The 20344-nt window shown below is 57.1% G+C and overlaps 1 protein-coding gene across 1 annotated transcript; it reads left to right on the forward strand.

The window, feature by feature from the left end:
• Positions 1-3933: 3933 nt before the first annotated feature.
• CDK18 (cyclin dependent kinase 18) lies at positions 3934-17677 on the forward strand (the record flags this gene model as incomplete). Its single annotated transcript, XM_082329999.1, has 15 exons — positions 3934-4057; positions 10750-10895; positions 11265-11390; positions 13521-13577; positions 13824-13938; positions 14111-14205; positions 14312-14374; positions 14780-14903; positions 14981-15101; positions 15442-15539; positions 15931-16036; positions 16254-16296; positions 16810-16900; positions 17238-17315; positions 17643-17677. 15 exons carry the CDS (start codon positions 3934-3936, stop codon positions 17675-17677), a joined length of 1422 nt encoding a protein of 473 aa, XP_082186125.1.
• Positions 17678-20344: the final 2667 nt, after the last annotated feature.

Below are 20344 nucleotides of genomic sequence, written 5' to 3' on the forward strand. Positions count from 1 at the left end.
CCTGGGCTACGCTGGTGAGCTTGTGTTGGGTCTGACTTTTGTCTCCACGCCTTGCCATGCGAGGAGGGGCACGTATTCAACTGGTGCCTTGATTCGTTGTTTGTTTAGCCCTGTAGCCGCATGCAGCGTTGCATGATAGCTGTGTTTGCAGAGCAAATAAGGCTCTACGAGCAGAATTCACCATTTCTCTGATACTTGCAGGAGTGAATCAATGCTACCTAATAGCTAGAAGCGTGAGCTGTAACTGCTGAATAGGACTGTTCATTTTGCCTTGTAAACACAACTGTTAATCTCTCTGGGGATAAAAAAAAAGCTTAAAAAAAGCATACTGTTCCTCCAAGCCTTCCATCCTTTCAGCGGGGAAACGGGGGCAGGAGTCTGTTAAGATGGTAAGAAAAAAAATGGAGCCACTTATCATTTGTGAAAAGCAATAAAGTGGTTATTGCTTGAAAGCCTTGCTTCCGAGCCCCTGCAATATGCTGAAGGAGAAAGGGGACGGTTTCATACGCTGACGAGGGCTTGTCTGTGCCTAAAATGCCTGTCTCTTGAATTCCACAGCAGAGAGCCAGAGGGTTTCGCTGTACAGATGCAAGAGAGCTTCGTGTGGATAGTGACAGCCCGAACGCCTGTGGGAATAGTTCGCTGAAAAATAGTGAGGGCGGTTATTGCTAGTGCAGCGAACGTGGCTTTGAATGCAGTTTAAAGGATCGTTAACATCTTGTCCTCATCATGTGATGAGCTTTCCTGACGGGATTCAGCTTTGGGCTCTTTGAAGTGTTTTAGCCAAGTATTTACTATGTGACTGTATTACAGTAAATGCAGATCATTCACACTGCTGGCTTTAGTCCCTGTTCTTTGGCCAAATTCCAGCCTGAGGGATTTCATTTTTGCCTGTTGATGCCTAAATTCCTTATTGCTGTTTTAGACTGCTTCTTCCCGTCGTGTCCTACCATGCAACGTCATGTTTCTGCATGTTGTTAATCAGCCGGCTTCTTCCGTCCCGGAGATGACTACAGCTCAGGGGTTGCTGTAATTCCCTTCGAGATCCTTCAGGCTGTAAAACAAGTGATGTCATGGCTTTGCTTAGCAAGTGTCACTTTCTCTCGGAAAGTCAATAAATGCCTCCACTTCCTTCGGTACACTCCTGCGAAACCTGGCGGAAAACAAGAGGCAGTGGCGAGCAATTCTTGCTTTGAATCCACGGCCAGGGAGAGGGCTGGGCTGCTCCGTTTGGCTGTAAAAGGGGATGCCTTCTCTCAGCAGAAATGGAGCTGGAGGGAGGACGAAGCCCTCGCACCCCGGGGTGCTGCCCGCTGGGGACCCCCGCTGCCGGCCCCCGCGATGTGCCGCAGCCTTCTAGCGCGGCGGGCGCGGGATGCCGTGCTGGCAGGAGGGCAGGGCTGCTGCGAGCGCGTCCCTGCGCTTGCTGCCTTACGGACGTGTGCAAGGGTGGCTCAGGATGCCGCCAGCGTGCAGCTCATTAGTGTAGCCTTCACCATAGATGTGTGCAAACTTGCTTATGCCCTAATTTGAAAGGATAATCACTGGGGCTTATCTGAACATTAATGTTGAAAGATTGTCTTTTGTTTGAGCCTCGGATGTACCTGCTGGGAGCACCGCGGCTTTCCCCTGGGCTCCTCTTTCCTCTTTGGGAGTAAACCAGTGCCTGGCACAGGAGCCTCCATAGCTTTTACCAGTGCCACTGGAGCAGTGTCTGCATGCACAGCTGGAGCAAACCACTGCAGGTGGGTTTAGTTCCCTGGGTGCCTGCAACACTAGCGGCATTTCCACACATCAGCAGTGCTTTGGTTAAAACTTGCTTAGCTTGCAAGGTAGGGAGCCAGATCGGAGCCACGGGCTGGGAAAATGGTCTCCAAAGCAAGTGTCAAGCTTTGCCTTTCCTTCAGAAGGAATGGCGCTGCTTGGAGACTTTATTCTTGGCCGTGAGGAAAGCACCAGCATGGAGACTTCGTTAATGCAGTATTCACTAGTGCCAGCATCTTTGTTGTCAAAGCATGTTACTGTAGTGCTGAGAAAACATTTGAATGTCTGAAGCCTGGAGTGGCTGTGTCTAGCATCCTCCTGCCTCGCTTTGCAACTCAAAGCAGCCTCCAGCCTCCCTTCCCACCCCCAGCCAAGTACCCCAGCCCTGATTCCGCGTCCACAAGCATTCCAGTCAAGCCTTCAGCTTTGGGTTTCTGCAGCATTAAAGGTGGGAGATGGGTGGGGATGGTTGAGGGGCGTGAGTCCCCAGCATTCAGGTGAATCCCAGGGATTTTCAGGGGATTGCACCCACAGCAGGGTGCCATGCCTCACAGCAGAGCATGGCAGACACGCAAACGGAGTGTTTATATTGCTGACGGATAATCTTTTAAGCTTTCAGATGCAGGCATGTCAACCCAAGAGTTCCCGTTGCCCTGGCGACGCGATGCATTAGCTCCCGGATGCTGTGTCTGATCGCATCAGTCTGATCGCATCGGTCTGGAATGCGATCACCATCACCGTTTGTTTGTGCGGATAAGCCCCGAGGGGGCTGGGAAGGAGCGGGGAGAGCCAGGGAAGGGGGCTGCTCGGCTGCAGTGGGGACACCCGGGAGCGGGGGGCCGACCCGCTCCAGGGGTGCGGGAGAAGCTGTGGGATGTGTGTATCAGTGCAGGAAAGAACTGCTCTGTGTAGCTTTTGATGCCTGTTTGGTACCAAAGGATGATTTTCGCCTTAAGATCCTCCCTTGGGCTGGTGGCTGAGGGTAGTATTAGAGTCCAGTGCTGTTCAATGGAAAGCCCCCGCTAGACATATTGGAGGGTTGAGGCGATAAAGGCTGGTGGAGGAGCAGCCCTACACTCATCAGATTGGGAAGGGGAGAGGGACAGACCCAAACCTCCTCGGGCCTGGGACTGGAAGGGGCAGAGCTGGGGCTGGTTGGGGGGGCGACGCTGATGTTTGCAGGTCTGGGGAGCGTCGGCTGTTTGCTAGGTCTGTGCTCAGCAGGAGGAATAACACCCGAGTGCAGCGGGGCTGCTGCTGAAGCCCAAGCCCTGCACAGACAGCTCCTGCAGCCCGCTCCCATCGGCGCTGCTGAGCTGCAGGCAGGCCTGGCAGGAGCCGGGGTAGGAAAGGCAAAGCGGCGTGCGGCTCCGAGGCGCCCAGAGCGAGCTCCCTCAGCCTGCTCGTGTGGCTGCTCAGACTCAGCACGCTTCGCCCTGTGCCCCTTGAGGGTTTTCTTCATTTAAGGGTTTTATTGCTTTAATCAGATCCCTGGCTAAGGCGATTCTGATGCCCATACAGGATGAGTCATTCAGGAGCTTGTGAGCAAGCTGTGAGCTGGAAGCATCTCCCCGTGCTGTGGCTCTCGGGGATCCCCCGGCCGGCTCTGGCTCCACTCAGCATTTTGCTGCTGGCTCAGGACATCTTTCTTGCAAGGGCAAAGCAGAGCCCAAACTGCTGGGGCAGAGATGCCTCCTTGCGTAGGGAGGAGCGTGGTATTGAATCTTTTCTGTCACTGTTTACTCTTTCTTGTTTTCCTTCTATTTCTACCCTGTCTTTTCCTTGCTCCAGACATTCCTGGAGTTTCCAAGGATGCTGTAAGGCGCAGCCTGTGTCGGTACTCGTGATTCAGTGTACACAGCCCTGCCCTGGGCTCATCTCTGATAACTAGCTTAGAAGCAGCCCCCTGCACCTCTTGACCACAGTCAGCTCTTAAATTCATGAGGAACCTGCTTCCCCTGGTGACCGTGTGGCTCCTCTTTTGCCCCGACGCAGCAGCGGTGCCTTGGAGAAGAGGATGTCCCCGGGGCTCGTTCGGGTCGGGGTGCTGCCAGCCCCAGAGAGCGGGAGCCGTGGGGCTGGGGGCCGGGCCGTGCATCGCCCAGCCCTCTCAGCCCGCTCTCTCCCCCTCCCCGCAGGGCTCTGCCGTCCCTCGCAGCACCAGCTAAAATGAACAAGATGAAAAATTTCAAGCGGAGGTTTTCACTCTCGGTTCCTCGGACAGAGACCATCGAGGAGTCACTGACGGAGTTTACGGAGCAGTTCAACCAGCTCAACAACCGGAGGAATGAAGGTAAGGAGCCCCCGGGCCCCTGCCACGGTGCTGGGGCTGGTCGGGAGCATCTGGGGTCAGCGCTGCCAGCAAGCATCTCCCCTCCAGCCCCCCTGGCCTCTCTGCGTGTGTTGATGTGTGGAAAATTACTGCCCCTTTGTCGGCGTTGCTTTCCCCATCTATCCAAGCAGGATTAATAACACCTTGTCATTAAATCTGATCTGAAAAGAGATTTATACTTGCATAAGGAAAGCCTTATAGGAGGGAACGGTATTTGCACAAACCGGAGAGGAATGACACATCTGTGGTTAAGGTAGAGAGTGTGAAAGCGTGGGATCTCCTCCTGCCTGCCCCAAAGTGCCGGTGCGCTTTGGGCCCTCTCTCCGGGGCTACAGGCTGACACCTCCGCCAAGCCAAAGGCGCTGCTCTCTGCTCAGGGGAGCACCTGGGGCTCGCTGAACCGTCCTTTGCTCCGGGACCCCCAGCCTTCTCCTGGCATGCAGTTTTCAAGGTCCCAGGGAGCAGGGAGGTTTAGGGTTAACACTTCCATGAGCAGAATGGGGCACATCCCTTCTGAAAACAGAGCAGCTGCCTCACTGCAGGCTGGGGCAGGCTCTGCTGTCTCGGGCTATGGGCATATCAAGGGAGAGGCAATGCTTGAGGCATAAACCGGGAGCAGATCGCATCGAGGCGGCTGTGCGTGGACAAGCAGGCAGAGCCGCTGACAGGCAGGCGTTTGGAAGCCTGATAAAGTTAGACTTGATTCATCCAAGGGTGAATTCGCTGCTGCGGGTGCAAGGCTGAACCGCTCCTGGCGATCACGTCATGCATTTGCTGCTGCCTCCTACCAAAACAACTCGCTTTGCCGCAGGCCAGCCCGTTCATGTGTCAGTGCCCTCAGCTCCACTCGGGTCACGTTCAAGCTTTTTTCCCCTCACCCTGCAGCCACAATTGCTAGAAACTTTTGCTGCAAGCAGGGGCTGAGGCCGTGATGTAATTGCCTGGCACTCGCTTCTGCCCCAGCAGGGAGGGATCGTCTCTCTGCCAGCTAACCTGCTTGAAAGAAGAGATGCAGTAACCTAATTTAGAGCTGGCTTTCCTCGCTCCTGCAGCTCCTGACGCTGCTCTTATCCCTCCAGACACCCAGGCTGCCCTGAACAGCATCCCTTCACGGCCTCCTTCCCTGCTCCCCCCTGCACACACCTCCCCTCAAACCCTAGCAAGCAGCGAGGGCTATAATTAGACTTGAGCCCTTAATTAGATGTGCAGGAGCTGTGGGGATAAAATGGTGCAAGGCTAAGAAAGTCCTGGGCGCTGACAGCTGCTGCTGCTGTTGCCTTCCTTGGGGGACCTCTGCTCTGGGATGTCTGCGCCTGGGCTCGTTATCTCCGCCGTGCAAACCGAGGCTTTCTCGGAGAGACGATTTCCCCGTTCTTCTGCTTTAATGAAGCTTCGGTCACGGTTCTTCCTTTGCCCTTGAATGGCAAACCAGTGCATGCAGCATCTGCCTGTCCCCCCCTGCTTTTGGTCTCACTCCTGAGGTAGCCAGGAGAGAATAAGAGCAAAATCAGAGCAGACTGAGCCTGGGGCCAGGACCAAGGCTGTTCCCAACCAGACCAGAGGCCAGACCAGTACTAGACTGTGACATGGTATGATTAGGAGATCCTCCTGCCTGGACCTGGGATGCATCAGGGGCTCGGGGTCTGCCAGCACCACCCCGTGGGGTACGGCTCCTCGTGTGCTGCTGCGGGATGCCCCGGTGCCGGCCCCCACGGTCCGTACGTCCCTCCCTGCCTGGATGCGGCACGTCCTGGCCCTCTGCCACAGCTTTCCCTCCCTGGTGCCCCCTGCTCCCGGCTGCACGGTTCCCAGTTTGCACCCCAGCCCTCTCCCACGCAGGACAGGCAAAACCGCCGTACCCACCACCCCGAGCCTGCTCCCTGCTGCTCGAGATCTCTTGATTAAGTTTCCCTTGGGGACTGTAAACAACCCCGAGAAGTCACCTCCACAGTGCCCTTAATCTCCGTCTCCTGCAGGCTGCGGCTGTTGTTTATGAAGAGCCCTGACAACCACATTTGTCTGAGGCATCTCTTCGGCCGTTTAATAAAGCCCTCGTGGCTGGGAGCTCTTTGCCCGCAGCCCTGTGCCAAGAGGACTTGGCCGGGGCTCGGCAGGGGAAGGTGGAGGCACCGGTGCAGGGGGGCACGAGCCCCAGCACCCGGGGTGAGGAGGCATCAGGGCATGGCGTGGGAGGGTGAGCTTCAGGTGTGTAGGGGGACGGGATCGTTTTGGTGGTGCTGGAGGGGATGAGAAGGGTGTTCACGTGCGAGTTGCTCTTTTGCGGGGTTTGGTGGTGAGGTTTGGACCTCGTGGGAGCTGCCTGGTCTGGAGAGGGCTCTGACTTTAGGGAGGCAGCCGTTCTCTCTGAGATGTTGGTCTCCTCCGTTTTACAGATGGAGAAAGCAAGGTGCAAAGAGGCAAAATGACTTTGCTACAGTTGTGCAGAAAGCTGGTAGCAGAGCTGAGACTAGAGCCATGGCAGTCACTCTTGTGCTTGTGCTTGTGAGCGCTTCTCGCCTAGTGAGCAGATGGCCCAGGACAGTTCAGGCACTGTGATCGCTCGCTCCAGAAAAGAGTGCTAATCACAGCAGAGATCAGCACGTCATTTTTTCTTTCATCACCTCGCACAGCTCTTCAGGGAATCGCTTGCAGGTTTTATTTTCCCTCCAGCATCAGAAATCACAGGTTGTCAGCATTCACAGGTCATGGCAGTCTGCAAACGCTTCACTTCGGTGGCTGTGAGTGCCTCCCCCTGTCCTTGGGGAGGAGGGCGATGCAGAGGCCAGAAGACCTTTCCATTAGATGCTCCAAAAGCACGTGCAGAGCTGCTCTGACTCTGGCAAGAGGACAAGGCAAGGCCTTCTCGTGGGTAGAAACCTGCCTCATCTGTTGGTGGTGCGGTGGGAAATCCCCAGCTCCGTCCTCTTCATCCCGTAATTCCCATGACTTCACCCGCAGAGGCTGATAAAACGAGGCCTGAGAAAAGCCGAGCTGGCAAATGGAAAAGCAAACAGCTTTCCAGCCCGGACACATCCCGTCACCAGTAATGTCACCTTGATGGAGTCTGACGATGTGGAGAGGGACAGGGGGTGCCTGCGGTCAGAGCCCAGTTCACTCACAGCCTGAACTGGGGCGTCCGGCGCGCCTCCGCCCTGCCGCGCATCCCTGCCCCGGGCAGCACGGCCTTTCCTCGGCCGCAGCTCCGCTGCAGAGGCGGAGGTGGCAGAAAGCCCCCGGGTAAGGAGAGCCCCGGCTGGGCTCTGGGCAATATCTGATGTCCTTGACAAAGGCCAGCACCATCTCCACATCCTCAGAGATGGGGAACCTTCTCCATGGCTGCTCCACCCTCACATTAAGACTGAAGGCAAGAAGGCTCCTTTCTTTCTTCCTGGGCTTTCCCAGTCACACGTTTCTCTCCGTACTCCAGATTTTCAGAGGTATCAGGTCTTGGTGTCTACCATTTTCTTTGATAAGAGCTGGTGGCATTCAGCAACAGCTCCTGTCTATGCCGAGGCTTTGCCCCGCAACAGCTACTGCCTGCTCTGTCCTCCGCGGCCAAATAAGGTCTCAGTATTCAGGCTGCAAAGCCTGCGTAACTCCCAGTTTGCAATGGCATAAATCAGAGCCAGATCTGGCCTTTGGAGTGAAAGGCCACAAAGAAGTAATGGTGAGGGGGAGGAAGGAGGATGAATAATCCAAGACCTGAGTGCAGCCCTGCCTCATGAGTGTAGCAGAGCTTTGAGAAGAGAGTTCACGCTTAGCAAAGTAATTAAAAGTTATAAGTCAGGCAAGCAGTGAAGGGTTCTGGCCCCTTTCCTTGGGAGATCAAAGCTTGTTTTGGCAGAGGCAGTGTTTAAATATATTTATAAAAAAAGGTGGGAGGCTCGTCAAAGGCAGCCACCATGTCTGCGGTCTCACTTTAATTTGCTTTGATATCCCATGCAGCCTTATTATTTGCAGAGTGTCAGGGCTCACTGTCATCCAGATGAAATGCCGAGCAGAATCAAACAGGCCCTCACGTTTGCACGCCCACAGCTTCGTGTCTCCTCCCGCAAGCACCCAGCAAGGTCCTCCAAGCCCGGGGGCAACCCCAGCCCTGCGAGAGCGGCTCTGCTCTGGGACCGAGTATCCCTGGGTGCTGCGGGCACCTCGCGGTGACGCAGGACGGACTGGGCTGGCCCATCCCGCCTGCACTCCCTGGCCCCAGGGCAGCCAAAACACCTTTCCCCTCATTTCTGCAAGTCTTCTGTGTATTTCTATGTGCTTTTCCCATCATGTGGTAGTTCGCGTCCTTTGCGTACCCCGTTCCCCTTTGCGTGCGCGAGAACGCCCAGGTTGTCACCGTACCGCTGGCTTTACATCTGGTGCCCTTGTAGATGAGGAGGGATTGACGCTAACCTGGTGGGCTGCCGGTTCAGAGAGACAGTGCTGCTGGTTTGCACCTTTCAGGGACAGGCTGCATCTTTTGCCAAGTCTTTGGGCTTGTTTACCTATGGGAACCAGCACAAATTCACCCAAACTATTGTTTAAAGTGGATTAGTTGAACTCCATTCAGTCAGATTTTAAATGGCCTTTGGTTTCTTTTTCTTCAGATAATTTGCTTAGGAAGTGAGCAAGTTAAAAAGATTTGATTCAGTTTAATTGATCCACATTAATTTCATACCTGTGCTTAATTCAGGGTAAGTTTCCTAACTGTTCCTGCAGACAGATGGCCAGAAAGGGACAGGGACCAGCGTCCCGCAGCGGTCCTGGGAGAAGGGGGGACTCTGTGCCTCCTTCTTGCCTGTCTGCCCAAAAACTCCTGGCACTGTTTCAGATGCTCCCGGACCCAGTGGCATGGGCTGAACCCGTCCCTTAGGTGCGGGCTGTCTGTCGAGGACACCCTGCATCCCTTAGCTCGCAGGTCCCCTGGTCCCGCGGTGACCATGGCACGAAACCGCATCTTTTCCCAGGTCACTTGCCTGCCACCTCTCATCCATCAGATGAGCAGACTGCAGCCAGGTCCCAGCCCTGCTCACCACCCCGTGAAAGCCAGCCCTCCCTCTCCAGTCTTCAGCAATGAGATCATCGCTGGCTGCCTGAGCACACTGGGATCCGTGCGCCGAAACGTGCAGTAGACATAGCAGGGGATCGTCGCTGTGCGGCTCAGGGAAGGGGCTTGACGAGGGGCAGGGCTCAGTGGCTCAGCCGGGGACATCACAGGTCCTCCCTGGGGAGTTTCCCTCCTGCAACGTTCCTCCTTGCTCTGGGGAAATAGCTGCAGGGTGCCTGGATGCGTGAAGGACAGCGGTGCTTTATGGCAGGGCCCTTGGACCCTGGAGGCCTTGCTAACTTGGAGAGTAGCTGCAAAGTTTAGACGAGAAGGGAGAGAGCTGTATGGCCACCGGGAAGGGGATAAAACGGTCGTCCCTGCTTGGCCCCACGCTTTATCAGAGGGAGATGCATCCCTCCCTTGGGGATGTGGTTCTCCTCCATCCCAGCACACCCAGTTAGCACTGCCTCCTCCCTCCCAGCGCATCCAGTTAGCGCTGCCTCCTTCTGCACAGCCCCTTGGAAACAGGATCCGTGCGAATCGGGGGAATCCGCTTCCCTGGGGTCCTGGCGACCTGCACTGAACTCGTCAGTGTTTTGCTGTGCCGCTGTCTGGGTCTGTGTGTGCCAGGGTGTTCCTACCAACCAGCCCTTAATTACAGAGTGAGGAGGTTTAAGTGCAAGCCTCAAACTGGAGACCAGAGGGAGCTCAATGGCTCATTTTGTTCTGATTTCTTGCTCCTTTCAGGGTTTCTTGGGCTCAGTGAGGCTTCACACCTGGAGTCCCAAGAGAAGAGTTATTTTTCTGAGCTGCTTTGGTTATCAAGAGAGCTTTTGTGCTTCTTGGGACTGTGTCTCTGGCTAAGTGCAGCAGGTTGGGGCAGGAAAGCCTGGAGTGTTTTGTTTTGCAATAAGTGACTCTGCAGCCTTTAATCCCAAACACCTTCTGAGAAACGGTCACATCCTTGGAGGAAGGTACCCTGATGCCTGTTGGTTTTGGTGCTCCTGCGGCAGATTAGGTACGTGTGCTTGTGGGCTCCCCAGAGGCAGGGCTCTCTTTCTGTTTTGCTTTTGTACAGACCTAGCACAACAGGATCCAGCGCCATGGTCAGACATCTAGGTGTTACTAAAGTGCAAATCGTGTTTTGTCTAATGTGACGTTAATGAAGATAAGGCTGGGAAGTTAAGATAAATACTTACCCATGCAAAACCCGGTGGTGCTGCTGCAGAGGGGTGAGCTGCTTGGCAAAGCTGCCTGGCGGGTTGAGCACTGGACAGGGACGTGGGAGATGCGGGTGGCCTTGGGTGTGAAGCAGTTCCCCCTCTGCATCCCCCTGCCCGTCTGTCAAAAGAGACCTTTGCTGCAGGGGCTGCCCGCGGGTGCCTCGGGGTGCCGCTGAGCAGAGCTGCGTGGGTGGCGATGCACCAGGAGTCTGGAGCAAAAGGCAGGTATGCCTTCTGCCTCCGGGATACAGAGAAGGAAGAAGACTTGCCCATGGCCCCAGAGCATCTCTGGGCCTCCCTGCCCTGCTCTCGCTCTCTTTTCTCCAAAGCAAGTGCCTTGGGCCTTGGCACTTCTGCTATCACTCCAGCAGCTCGCTCTCCTTTCTCCTTGTCCTCAGACCTGGCACAAGGGCACCTGCAGCTGGGACACCTGGGCAGGGACTTCCGAGCAGACGCCAGCCCCATCTCCCCCTCTGAGGTGGAAGGCCAGTCCCCGATGGCCGTGCGCTACCGCAACAACAACCAGCGCCGTTTCTCCATGGAGGCAAGTACTGCCGCAGGCTGGAGCGGGCAGAAGGGACGTGGCAAGTTCTGGTTGTCACCTGCCTGCTGGCTGGAAAAGCCGGTGTTTGGTTCCTGGGGACCTGGCAGTCTCAGACACGAGCCCTGGCGTCCTCTTGGGTGCTCTCAGCATGACTCCCGTGGTACCTGACAGAGCCCAGTGCGCGTCCCCATGCGCACGCACGCACGCACACCTTCCCTTTTCCTTTGACGAAGGGTCCCACAGGTGCTGCCCCCAGTGCTTCGCCATTAATACCAGCTCTGGTTGGAGAGCACTTCCCCCTGAGTGTTTCTGTACAGTCCTCCTTTCATCAGATGCATTCATCACCCGCTCTTCTGGCCCTCTCCGCAGGATGTCAGCAAGCGTCTCTCCCTGCCCGTGGACATCCGCCTGCCCCCCGAGTTCTTGCAGAAGCTGCAGATGGAGAGCCCGGAGTTCCCCAAGCCCCTCAGCAGGATGTCCCGACGGGCTTCCCTCGTAAGTCCCACCGTGCAAAGCGAGCAGTGCTGGGCACAGCATCTCACTTCATGCACGCAAGTCCCAGCCAGCAGATGCGTGTGCTGATTGCCACCCACCCGTGCAGTCGTGCCCGGCTGTGCAAGCTCCCTCGTACCCCCCGTGTGTCATGGAGATACGCACGCACACGTCCCTGCCCATAGAAATCCCTTTCTGCACACTCGCAGCAGTACACGTCCCCCCACCATGCACACAGGCATCTCTTCCCCCGTGTCACTCACTCCTACACATGCACACCTGCGTACTGCTGTGCAAATCCCCAGGCCTGCACATTCCCTCACTCACCTCTGCGCATACCTGGCTTTCCTCTTGGCCTGGCTCCTTCCAAACAGGAGGAGGTGGAAAACCTCCTGCGGTTTAGCAAGTGCTGGAGCCTCTGCTAGTTGAAATGCAAATGCCGATAAATAATGAATTAGCTTTTGCATTAGTGTTGGCATTTCAGTTTCTTTACTGCAGAGCATCAGCATATGTAGGAGCAAAAACCCGGTGCCCTGTTTACAAATGTGCAAGCATGTGTCCTGCTGCCCAGGAGCGCTCCGTGCTATGCAGATACAACGCGAGGTCTCAGCAGGCGTCTTCAGATCTGGCATGCCTATTCAGGGGGAGGGAGGAGAAAAGGAGAGCTTGCATTTACCTGCCTGTTCTGTCTAATCAATAAAATAGACACAGCCAGAGCAATGTGCCATTAATATTCATGGTCCCCTCCATGAATAAGGCATGCTCCTGCAAAACTCGCAGTGTGGCTCTGGGGGTGTACAGCACCTCAGATTGCAGCAGCTGCTTCATTTCCCTGCTCAAGACACATCTGTTCCCGGGGTACGCAGAGGGCTGGGGGAAGCCAAAATGGAGTAAAAAAACCACCGTGTTCCCCTGGGATTTGCCGGTCCAAATTCTTCTGCGTGAGCAAGAAAGCAGCTTCCCCGCTGCGTGGGGCAGCTTGTGAGAGCTTGGTGGTCTGCCCAGGGCCTGCTGCGAGCAAGGACCTTCCCGTGGGGCAGATCTGGTGAGCACGGCAGGCTGCAGGAGCGCCCCAGACCTGGGGCTGCTGGTTCTCCAGGCTGAGCCCTGGGCACAGTGCAGGGGCTCCTTCGGTGCCTCCCCCAGGGGACCCTTTCCCTGCACAGCCCGAGTCTTTGCCTGCTGATTGACAGCTGTCCATCCAGCTCCATCTGCTGATGGCGAGCGGCATGGCGTGAGCCCTTGGCTCGGGAGAGGGAGCGGTGCTGCTGGGCTGCAGTCAGAGCTGGCTGCTGGCCTGGGACTACGCCGATGCAAACGTATTTTGTGGGAGAATGACACCGGTTTCTTCAGCTTAAGGAGCAATGATTTGCCCTGGGCCTTGGGCCCAGTTGTGCTGGGAACCATCCCCTGCCCTGGCACACAGATAATCCAGGCTAACCGAGGGGGGGCTCTGTCCCCACAGAAAACTGCAATTTCAGGGGTCTGCTAGGGCTGACACCTAAATCTGTGGCCTTGCAGCGGTTGCCCTTCTTGCACTGGGTACATGAGAGCAGGTCTCAGCAATACGTTAAAGAGTTACCGTTCCAAATGGGAAAATGTCCCTTTCACGCTTGATTTGAACAGCACACAGAGAAACGAACGGAGTCACAGTAAAGACCGGGACGTAGGAAAGCACTCGGGGAAAGGCTGGGCGTTGGCAGTAGGCTCCCACGAGGCTTCTCCAACAAAAAGGGCATCGGCTTTTTGCAAATCACCGCTCCTGCTCGACTCGGCCACTGCTGGTGGCGTGTCCGGGCGGTGGGGGGGGAGAAGGGAACTGCAGGGGGAATTGCAGCGGGAAGGGGCAGGCGCGCAGGCTGCGGCCGCCCTGGGGCGCGGGGTGCAGGTGCTGAAGCAGCCGCTGTCGGTCGTGAAGGTTTTCTGATTGATTGCCTGGTCGCCTGCACGGCTTCTCCAGGAAAGTAATGGATTTTATGTGCTTAGATCCGCTGGGCTCCTGCGTGCAAACACCTGCCTTGACTGATATGCCCCCAAAGCTGTTACTGCCCAGTGTCCTTGACCTTCTCCCTGGAGGTGAAGCCATCCCTGGATGAGATCCCTTCCAGTGATGTTTTCCTTTCTCTCTTACAGTCAGATATTGGGTTTGGGAAGCTGGAAACCTATGTTAAACTGGACAAACTGGGAGAGGTGAGTAGACTATGAAACCCCTGTAAAGGATTTAAATTAAGTTAGAAGGGCAGCTTGAAGTGCAAAAGGCAGACTGTAGCCAAATTTCTTCAATATCTAGCCATTTTTAGACCAAGTCTTTATGTGGACTTCAGACTTGGCCCTGTAGCTCCAAGTGATCCTTCCTCCAATGTTATGGGGTATATCCGTGTTGTGCCACCCTGGCAAATGGTCTGCATGGCGTGTATTTTCTCTCTCCCCACCCAGGGCACGTACGCCACTGTCTTCAAGGGACGCAGCAAGCTGACCGAAAACCTCGTTGCCCTGAAGGAAATCCGCCTGGAGCACGAGGAAGGGGCACCTTGCACAGCCATACGGGAAGGTGAGGGCAGGAGGGGCTTTTCCCCATCGCAGCCCCTGGTGAGCAGTGCCGGGTCACAGGTGGATTTGGGACAGGCGGTGCCGGTGGACGCGGGTACCTGCAGTCCCAGCAGCGCGCTGCCACGCGGTGCCCGGATCCTGCTGCCCCAACCTGCCCTCTCCTCTTCTTGCAGTGTCGCTGCTGAAGAACCTGAAGCATGCCAACATCGTGACCCTGCACGACATCATCCACACGGAGCGCTCCCTCACCCTCGTCTTCGAGTACCTGGTGGGTCTGCGGGGGCTCTCTGCGGGAGCGGGGGCGCGGCTGCCTTTCTGCGGGCGGGTGATGGGGGCCGAGGGAGGGAGAGGCTGACGTGTGCTTCCCGTTGCAGGACAACGACCTCAAACAGTACCTCGATAACTGTGGGAACCTGATGAGCGTGCACAACGTGAAGGTAAGACGGTGCTGCCTGCGACCCTGTACCCCTGCCTCTCCCCGCATGTGGGGAGCTCACCCTGCGTGCAGTCCAGGGTGATGCAGGGCTGGGTGAGGCTGGATACCCCTTCTCCCTTCAGTTCAGCCTTCTTACTCTTCTTTGGCCTTTTTCAGCCTGCTCTGATGTTCCGCCAGCTTTTCTCAAGTCACTGCCACCCTAAATAAAATTGCTGTGCATGCAGACTTTGCTCAGCCCCTCTTCTGGATTGCTGGTGATGGGCCTGAGCGCTTGCCTGCAGTGCGTCTCACCCCAGGCCAGCTTGGAGGGCTCTTTCCTGGCCGTGACTTTGAGAGCCCTTGAGACAGACTCATTTTTGGTGCCTGTGTCCCAGTGCTAGATGCAAACCCCTTCATTTCCCCACAGATCTTCATGTTCCAGCTGCTGCGTGGTCTGGCTTACTGTCACGGGAGAAAGATCCTGCACCGAGACCTCAAACCCCAGAACCTGCTCATCAACGAGAGAGGAGAGCTCAAGCTGGCTGACTTTGGTAGGTGGGCCTCTCTGGGGAAGATGCAGCATTGCAAGAAGGTGCAGCTCCTTGATGCCCATCCCTTTCGTCCTCAGGACTAGCCAGAGCCAAGTCGGTCCCTACGAAAACGTATTCCAATGAAGTGGTCACGCTGTGGTACCGGCCCCCCGACGTCCTGCTGGGATCTACCGAATATTCCACACCCATCGACATGTGGTGAGCCACGGCTCCAAACCGAGCTTCCCGGGGTCTCCAAGGCGGTGGGTTGGGCATTTCCATCCGTCTGCCAGTGCAGCACCATACATGCCCACAGTGTTGGTTACACCAGAGGGTGGTGGGCTCTCCCAGAGGCCGTGCTGTTTTCCATGTCCCCGGGGGCTCAGGGTCTTTGGAGCACACTGTCCACATCAGGGGTGAATGGTTACCTGTAGCGGAGAAGGGACACAGCTCCTGAAGCTCATTTCCCTCTGCGGGAACCTCAGCTCTGGCCAAGGGGTGGTGGGGCATCCACAGGGCTTCTCCCTCTCTAATCCCAGAGCCTCTGCTGCTGCTCTAGGGGTGTTGGGTGCATCCACTACGAGATGGTCACCGGACGGCCCATGTTCCCCGGCTCCACCGTGAAAGAAGAGCTGCATTTGATCTTCAGGCTGCTGGGTGAGCCTTCTGCCGTCTCCCCGCTCCCCACGCGAGGGCAGTGGCTGACTGCAGGAGCGGGGACGAAGCGCAGCCTGGGGAAGCTGGCGGGAGCCGGCTGGCAAAGCTTTGCGGTGGCGTGGGCAGGCGTGGGCAGAGGCTGCCCGCAGCCCCCGCAGCCCCCCGCAGCCCCCGCAGCCCCCGCAGCCCCCCGCAGCCCCCGCAGCCTTGCGGGCAGCAGAGGGGCGAGGGCGCGGAGCTCCTCGCCGGCTGCCCCGTGGGATGCGGGCGAGTCCCAGCTCGCTGGGGAAATTCGGGCCCTCTCTCCGGGGCAGGGCGCACGCTCGCATGCGTGAGGCTTTTCTCTCTGCACCAAACGAGCGTGACCAGTTTCCCTCTCTCCCCCTCCCAGGAACCCCAACAGAAGACACCTGGCCTGGAATAACATCCAACGAGGAGTTTAAGGCTTACAATTTCACGCAGTACCGAGCCCAGCCGTTAATAAATCACGCCCCAAGGTACCTCCTTGAGCAGGGACACGTACGGCAGAGTGGGCTTGCGCTGGCCGTAATCGGGAGCCTGGGGAGACCGGTTTCATTTCCTCCTTGTGGTGCTGGCAGCTTCTGAATGCAGCCGTGCACTGGAGGCCCCAGCTGCCGCTTGTCCCTTGCATTGGCGGTGGCAATGTCTCCTGGGTGCAATAATGCTCCGTTTTTTATTTCCTCCTTCTCTCAGGCTGGACTCAGAAGGCATTGACTTGCTGATGAACCTCCTTCTGGTGAGTGGTAGAGCCATTCAGGTGGATGGCAAAGGGATTTGCAGTGAAGGTCCTCTGGCTGCCCTCACGCTGGTTTTGGAGCCAGGCAGGAGAGGAGCCGTGACTGCAGAATAAGCCATGGCCCTGCAGCTGTGGCGTTGTAGACGCTATCCCAAACCACCACCCATTAAGGACGGCGAGCCATCCTTCACCCTGTGTCCCCTCACACAAGTGAGAGGACTCAAACCTGATGATCCGTAAGGTACGATGTGGCCGGCGCGCTCCTTTGGTCACAGCGTGTGCTGACTGTCCCTTGCACACATGCAAATGGCACTGGTGACTGCCTGCACAGCCCCATGGTGTGCACAGTGTTTGGACACACTGTCACCCACACAGCATACAAAAGCACTGAGCACTTACAAGTGCATAGGTGCACAAATGTGCGCACACCCTGCGTGGGGCCTCTGTGCCCACCGAATGCCGTCTCGCACGTGCAGACTGTATGTAATTGCCTTTCTCTGGGGCTTTGTGCAGTACGAAGCCAAGGGCCGGATTTCGGCGGAGGCAGCCCTGCGGCACGCTTACTTCAAGAGCCTGGGAGAGCGGGTGCATCTCCTGCCCGACAGTAAGTGCATGTTCTCCTCTTGCCTGGGGGATGTGGAGCACAGAGCTGCTGTGCAGCCCGAGGGTGGTGGTTTGCAGCCAGGTCTCTTCGGATGCCTCTTGTCTGTGCTCACTCAGAGGTGCTCCTGCAGCAGGGTGGGGTGGGAGCTTGGTGGCTGTGACAGCAAGAAACAATTTGGGTAGGACAATGTCGAGTAGGAGTAGGAACGTGAAAGCAAAGCTCTGATGAGGTGCAGTGCTGCACTTGGGCACTGCCGTCCCTCCTGGCTCCGGGTTTGCAGACCACTGCCGGCTCAGCCAGCTGGACTGATGCTTCTCTCTCTGCCCCCTCTGCCTAGACGTCTCCATCTTCTCCCTGAAGGAGATCCAGCTTCAGAAGGACCCTGGCTACCGAGGCTCAGCCTTTCAGCACTCAGGTGGGACTGGGGAAAATCATGCTGACCTCTCCTAGATGGTGCCATGGACTGCGCTGGCACTGGGGTTACTCCCACTGGGTCCCACATAGAAAAAGCCAAACCTGCTCCCTGCTCCCTGCTTTCGTCCACAAACTACCCCTGGGCATCCTTGCTTGTCACCTGCCGTGGTACCAAAGTCACATCTTGGTGCCCTGAGGCGCAGCTCCCTCCTCTCCGAACGCCGTGGGCTTGTAACCTCCTAACCCAGAGCACCACGGGGCACAGCTTCTCTGCAAAGTGCCGCTCGCCGTCTGACCTCTCTGACCCATCTCTCTCTCTCTTCCTCAGCCCGAGGGAAGAACAGGAGGCAGAGTATATTTTAAACTTGGATCTCGTGTTCCCCTTGTCACCATGGAGATCAAAGCACTGAGAAAGGAGATGGCAACACGCTCCCACCTGACCCACCGCAGAATTACTGACTCGAGCAGGACAATGCTGAAACGCCCTCAGCTGCCGACTCTCCCCTGCCTGTCCCCACAACCACAGCCCCTAGCAGCTGCTCTTGATGGACCTGTGGCCTTTTTCCCCTCTTATTTTCATGTTGCCCCCATCAGACGTGAGCTGCCACCCTCTATGCCGCTGCCCTAGCGAGGAGCTGCCCTGGGCCTTGCCCGGAGCGCGGGATCGCGTGCTGCCCCAGGGAGCCGCTCGCTGCCCTGGGGGTGGGCCGGGCACGGGGAGGTTTTGTGAGCAGAGGGTGGTATCTCCAACGCTGGGCTGTGGGGCGTAGCGTCTGGCCCCGGCAGGCATTTCTGAAAACATTACCTTTGCTCAGACAACCTGCTCTGCACCCCGTTTCTTGGGGAGACACTTTGCAGCCACGTTACGAGGCAGGGGCATAACCCAGCCTGGCACTGGAGAGACTGCACCTAAAGCACAAAAACTGGGGCAGCCCGCCCTTATTTGCCCTTGCCTCTGCCTGCATAACCCCTTTTTCTCTCCCCATCTTTGGTACCTGAATCCTGACAAGGACGGAGCAGCTGGGAGGAGAGGGCTTCCCATTGCTTCCCCCAGCATCTCCCCCTCCTTGCCACCATTGCGTTTCTAAATTCGGTCAGCTGGCTGCTCCCCAGAGGTGTCCTGAGCTGAGAGCAAAGGCTGGCTTAGCCCGCCAGGGATGCAGGTACCTGCTGGGAGAGCTGTGCAGAAGCAGGGCCAAACAAGCATCGGCTCTGTGCTGCCTCCCGTTGCTGTGCCGAGCCCTTCGGCCAGCCTTTCCCAGGCACCGATGGTGTGGACCCTTTCTCCTTGCTGAGCCTGCTGCCCCCCCAGCCCGCGACCCTCTCTGCCACCGTCACAAGGGGCAGGACGCATTCCCAGCTGGCATCTCGGGAGCGCATCTCCCCCCGTCCCGTCGCCGAGCCCCACGCGATGTGGCAGAGCCCGAGCCGCGCAGCCGCTCCGTACCAAAGTGTTGCACACACCCACCTCAGTGCATTTCTACCCAGAGGAAGGGGGAGAGGTGCCAAACCTCCCACAGCTCAGCTGTGGGGACCAGAAATAGACCCGGAGAGAAGCAAATCATCCCTCAAACCTCGTCGCCTGGCCTCTACATTTGTAGCCGATGCCAGATCATACCAGCCCTGACTCAGATCGATGCCATGGGACTGAGGTGCGTGCTTAGATCTGAGCGTGCTTTGCTGGCCGAGGGCTGCTCCTGGTGCGTTTTCCCCTCCGTACACTTCAGGACCGTGCCAAATCCATCCTGAGCAAAGAGGCCCTGCTGCACCTCCCCCACAGCCTGCAAACAGCCTGAAACGTCTTCAAATGTGTGAGCATTGCAAGAAGTCTCTCTACTGTATAATATTCGCATCCTTTTCTTGGCTGTCCCGGATGACTAGTCCTCTTGCCCACTGGTCCTCCAGCCCATGGATGTGGCCGGGAGACTCTGGACTTGGCAGGCGCTGGGACTGTCACCTGGCGCCGGGACTGGCAGGACGTGCTGATGTCTTAACCCGTCGCGCTCCAGCCTGGGAGGCGTTGCTCAGGGGACGGTAACGCTCCGTGCCGCTGTTTCCCCATCGAGCCAGGAGCGAGGGCTCCGTTTTGTGCTTTGCTGTGCAGGATTCCTTCTGTCATCCTCAGAAAACGCAAAGCGTGAGGATACATGAGGAGACCCTTGAGCTCCCCAAAGCTTCTGGGGCGACTCCTTCCTGTGCCGGTGCTTGATGCGCTGCGCCCTCTGAGCTTCCCCCATCAGACCAAAGCCGTTAATTCGGGTTTGTCCTAGACAAGCATCCAGACGTCTGCATTGTTTGAGGTTTGCCCATCCCTGCTCGGTTCCCTTCTCAGTATGTCCAGCATACAGCAGGCTGAATAGTTCATTAATTGTTTCCATTTGATAGGGAAGAGCATGAATAGCCATCAGCCACCAGTGACGCATTTCACCCTGATGGCAGGGTAGTGTTTAGCCTGGTTTCCTACACCCGGCTCCCGCTGCACGGCGCTTTTCAGTAGGGAGGTTCCCAAAGGGAGCTGTTGGCTGGAGTAAGGCTGAATTCTCGCACTGTCATCTTTTCTTTCACAAAGGCATTTTATACAGGAATTTCCTTGGCATGGCAGGGATCTGTGGTGCAGACTCGTGCTTCCCAGGGCAGCCAGCTCCCGTCAGGAATTAGCAGCTCAGCGGGCAGCCCATGGACGCAGCGTCTCCCGTGCCCTTGCGGCAGCACCTTCAGGTCCTGGGGCGAAGAGCGCTGGCGTGCCCGGGGGGCAGAGCCCCCGCTGCGGTCCGTGAGCACAGATCGGACCGGGGGGAGCAGGAAACCCCTCCACCCACTCTTGGGAAGCCCGTTCAGGACATGTTTGCCCTGTCTTTGTGCAGTTTTCTTGCTTGGCGTTACCATCCCCGTGCACGGAGATTGCCTTGGGCATAAAGCTTGCTGGGGCACGGGGTGCCCGCCTGAGCCGTCCCGCTTCCACGCTGGGAGAACGGAGGCAGACCACACCGGGTCTGTGTGGTCTCAGCTCTCCCCTCAGAAGAGAAGTAT

This window comes from Platalea leucorodia, assembly GCF_965183815.1.
Source record: "Platalea leucorodia genome assembly, chromosome: 19".
Classification (NCBI taxonomy): Eukaryota; Metazoa; Chordata; class Aves; order Pelecaniformes; family Threskiornithidae; genus Platalea; species Platalea leucorodia.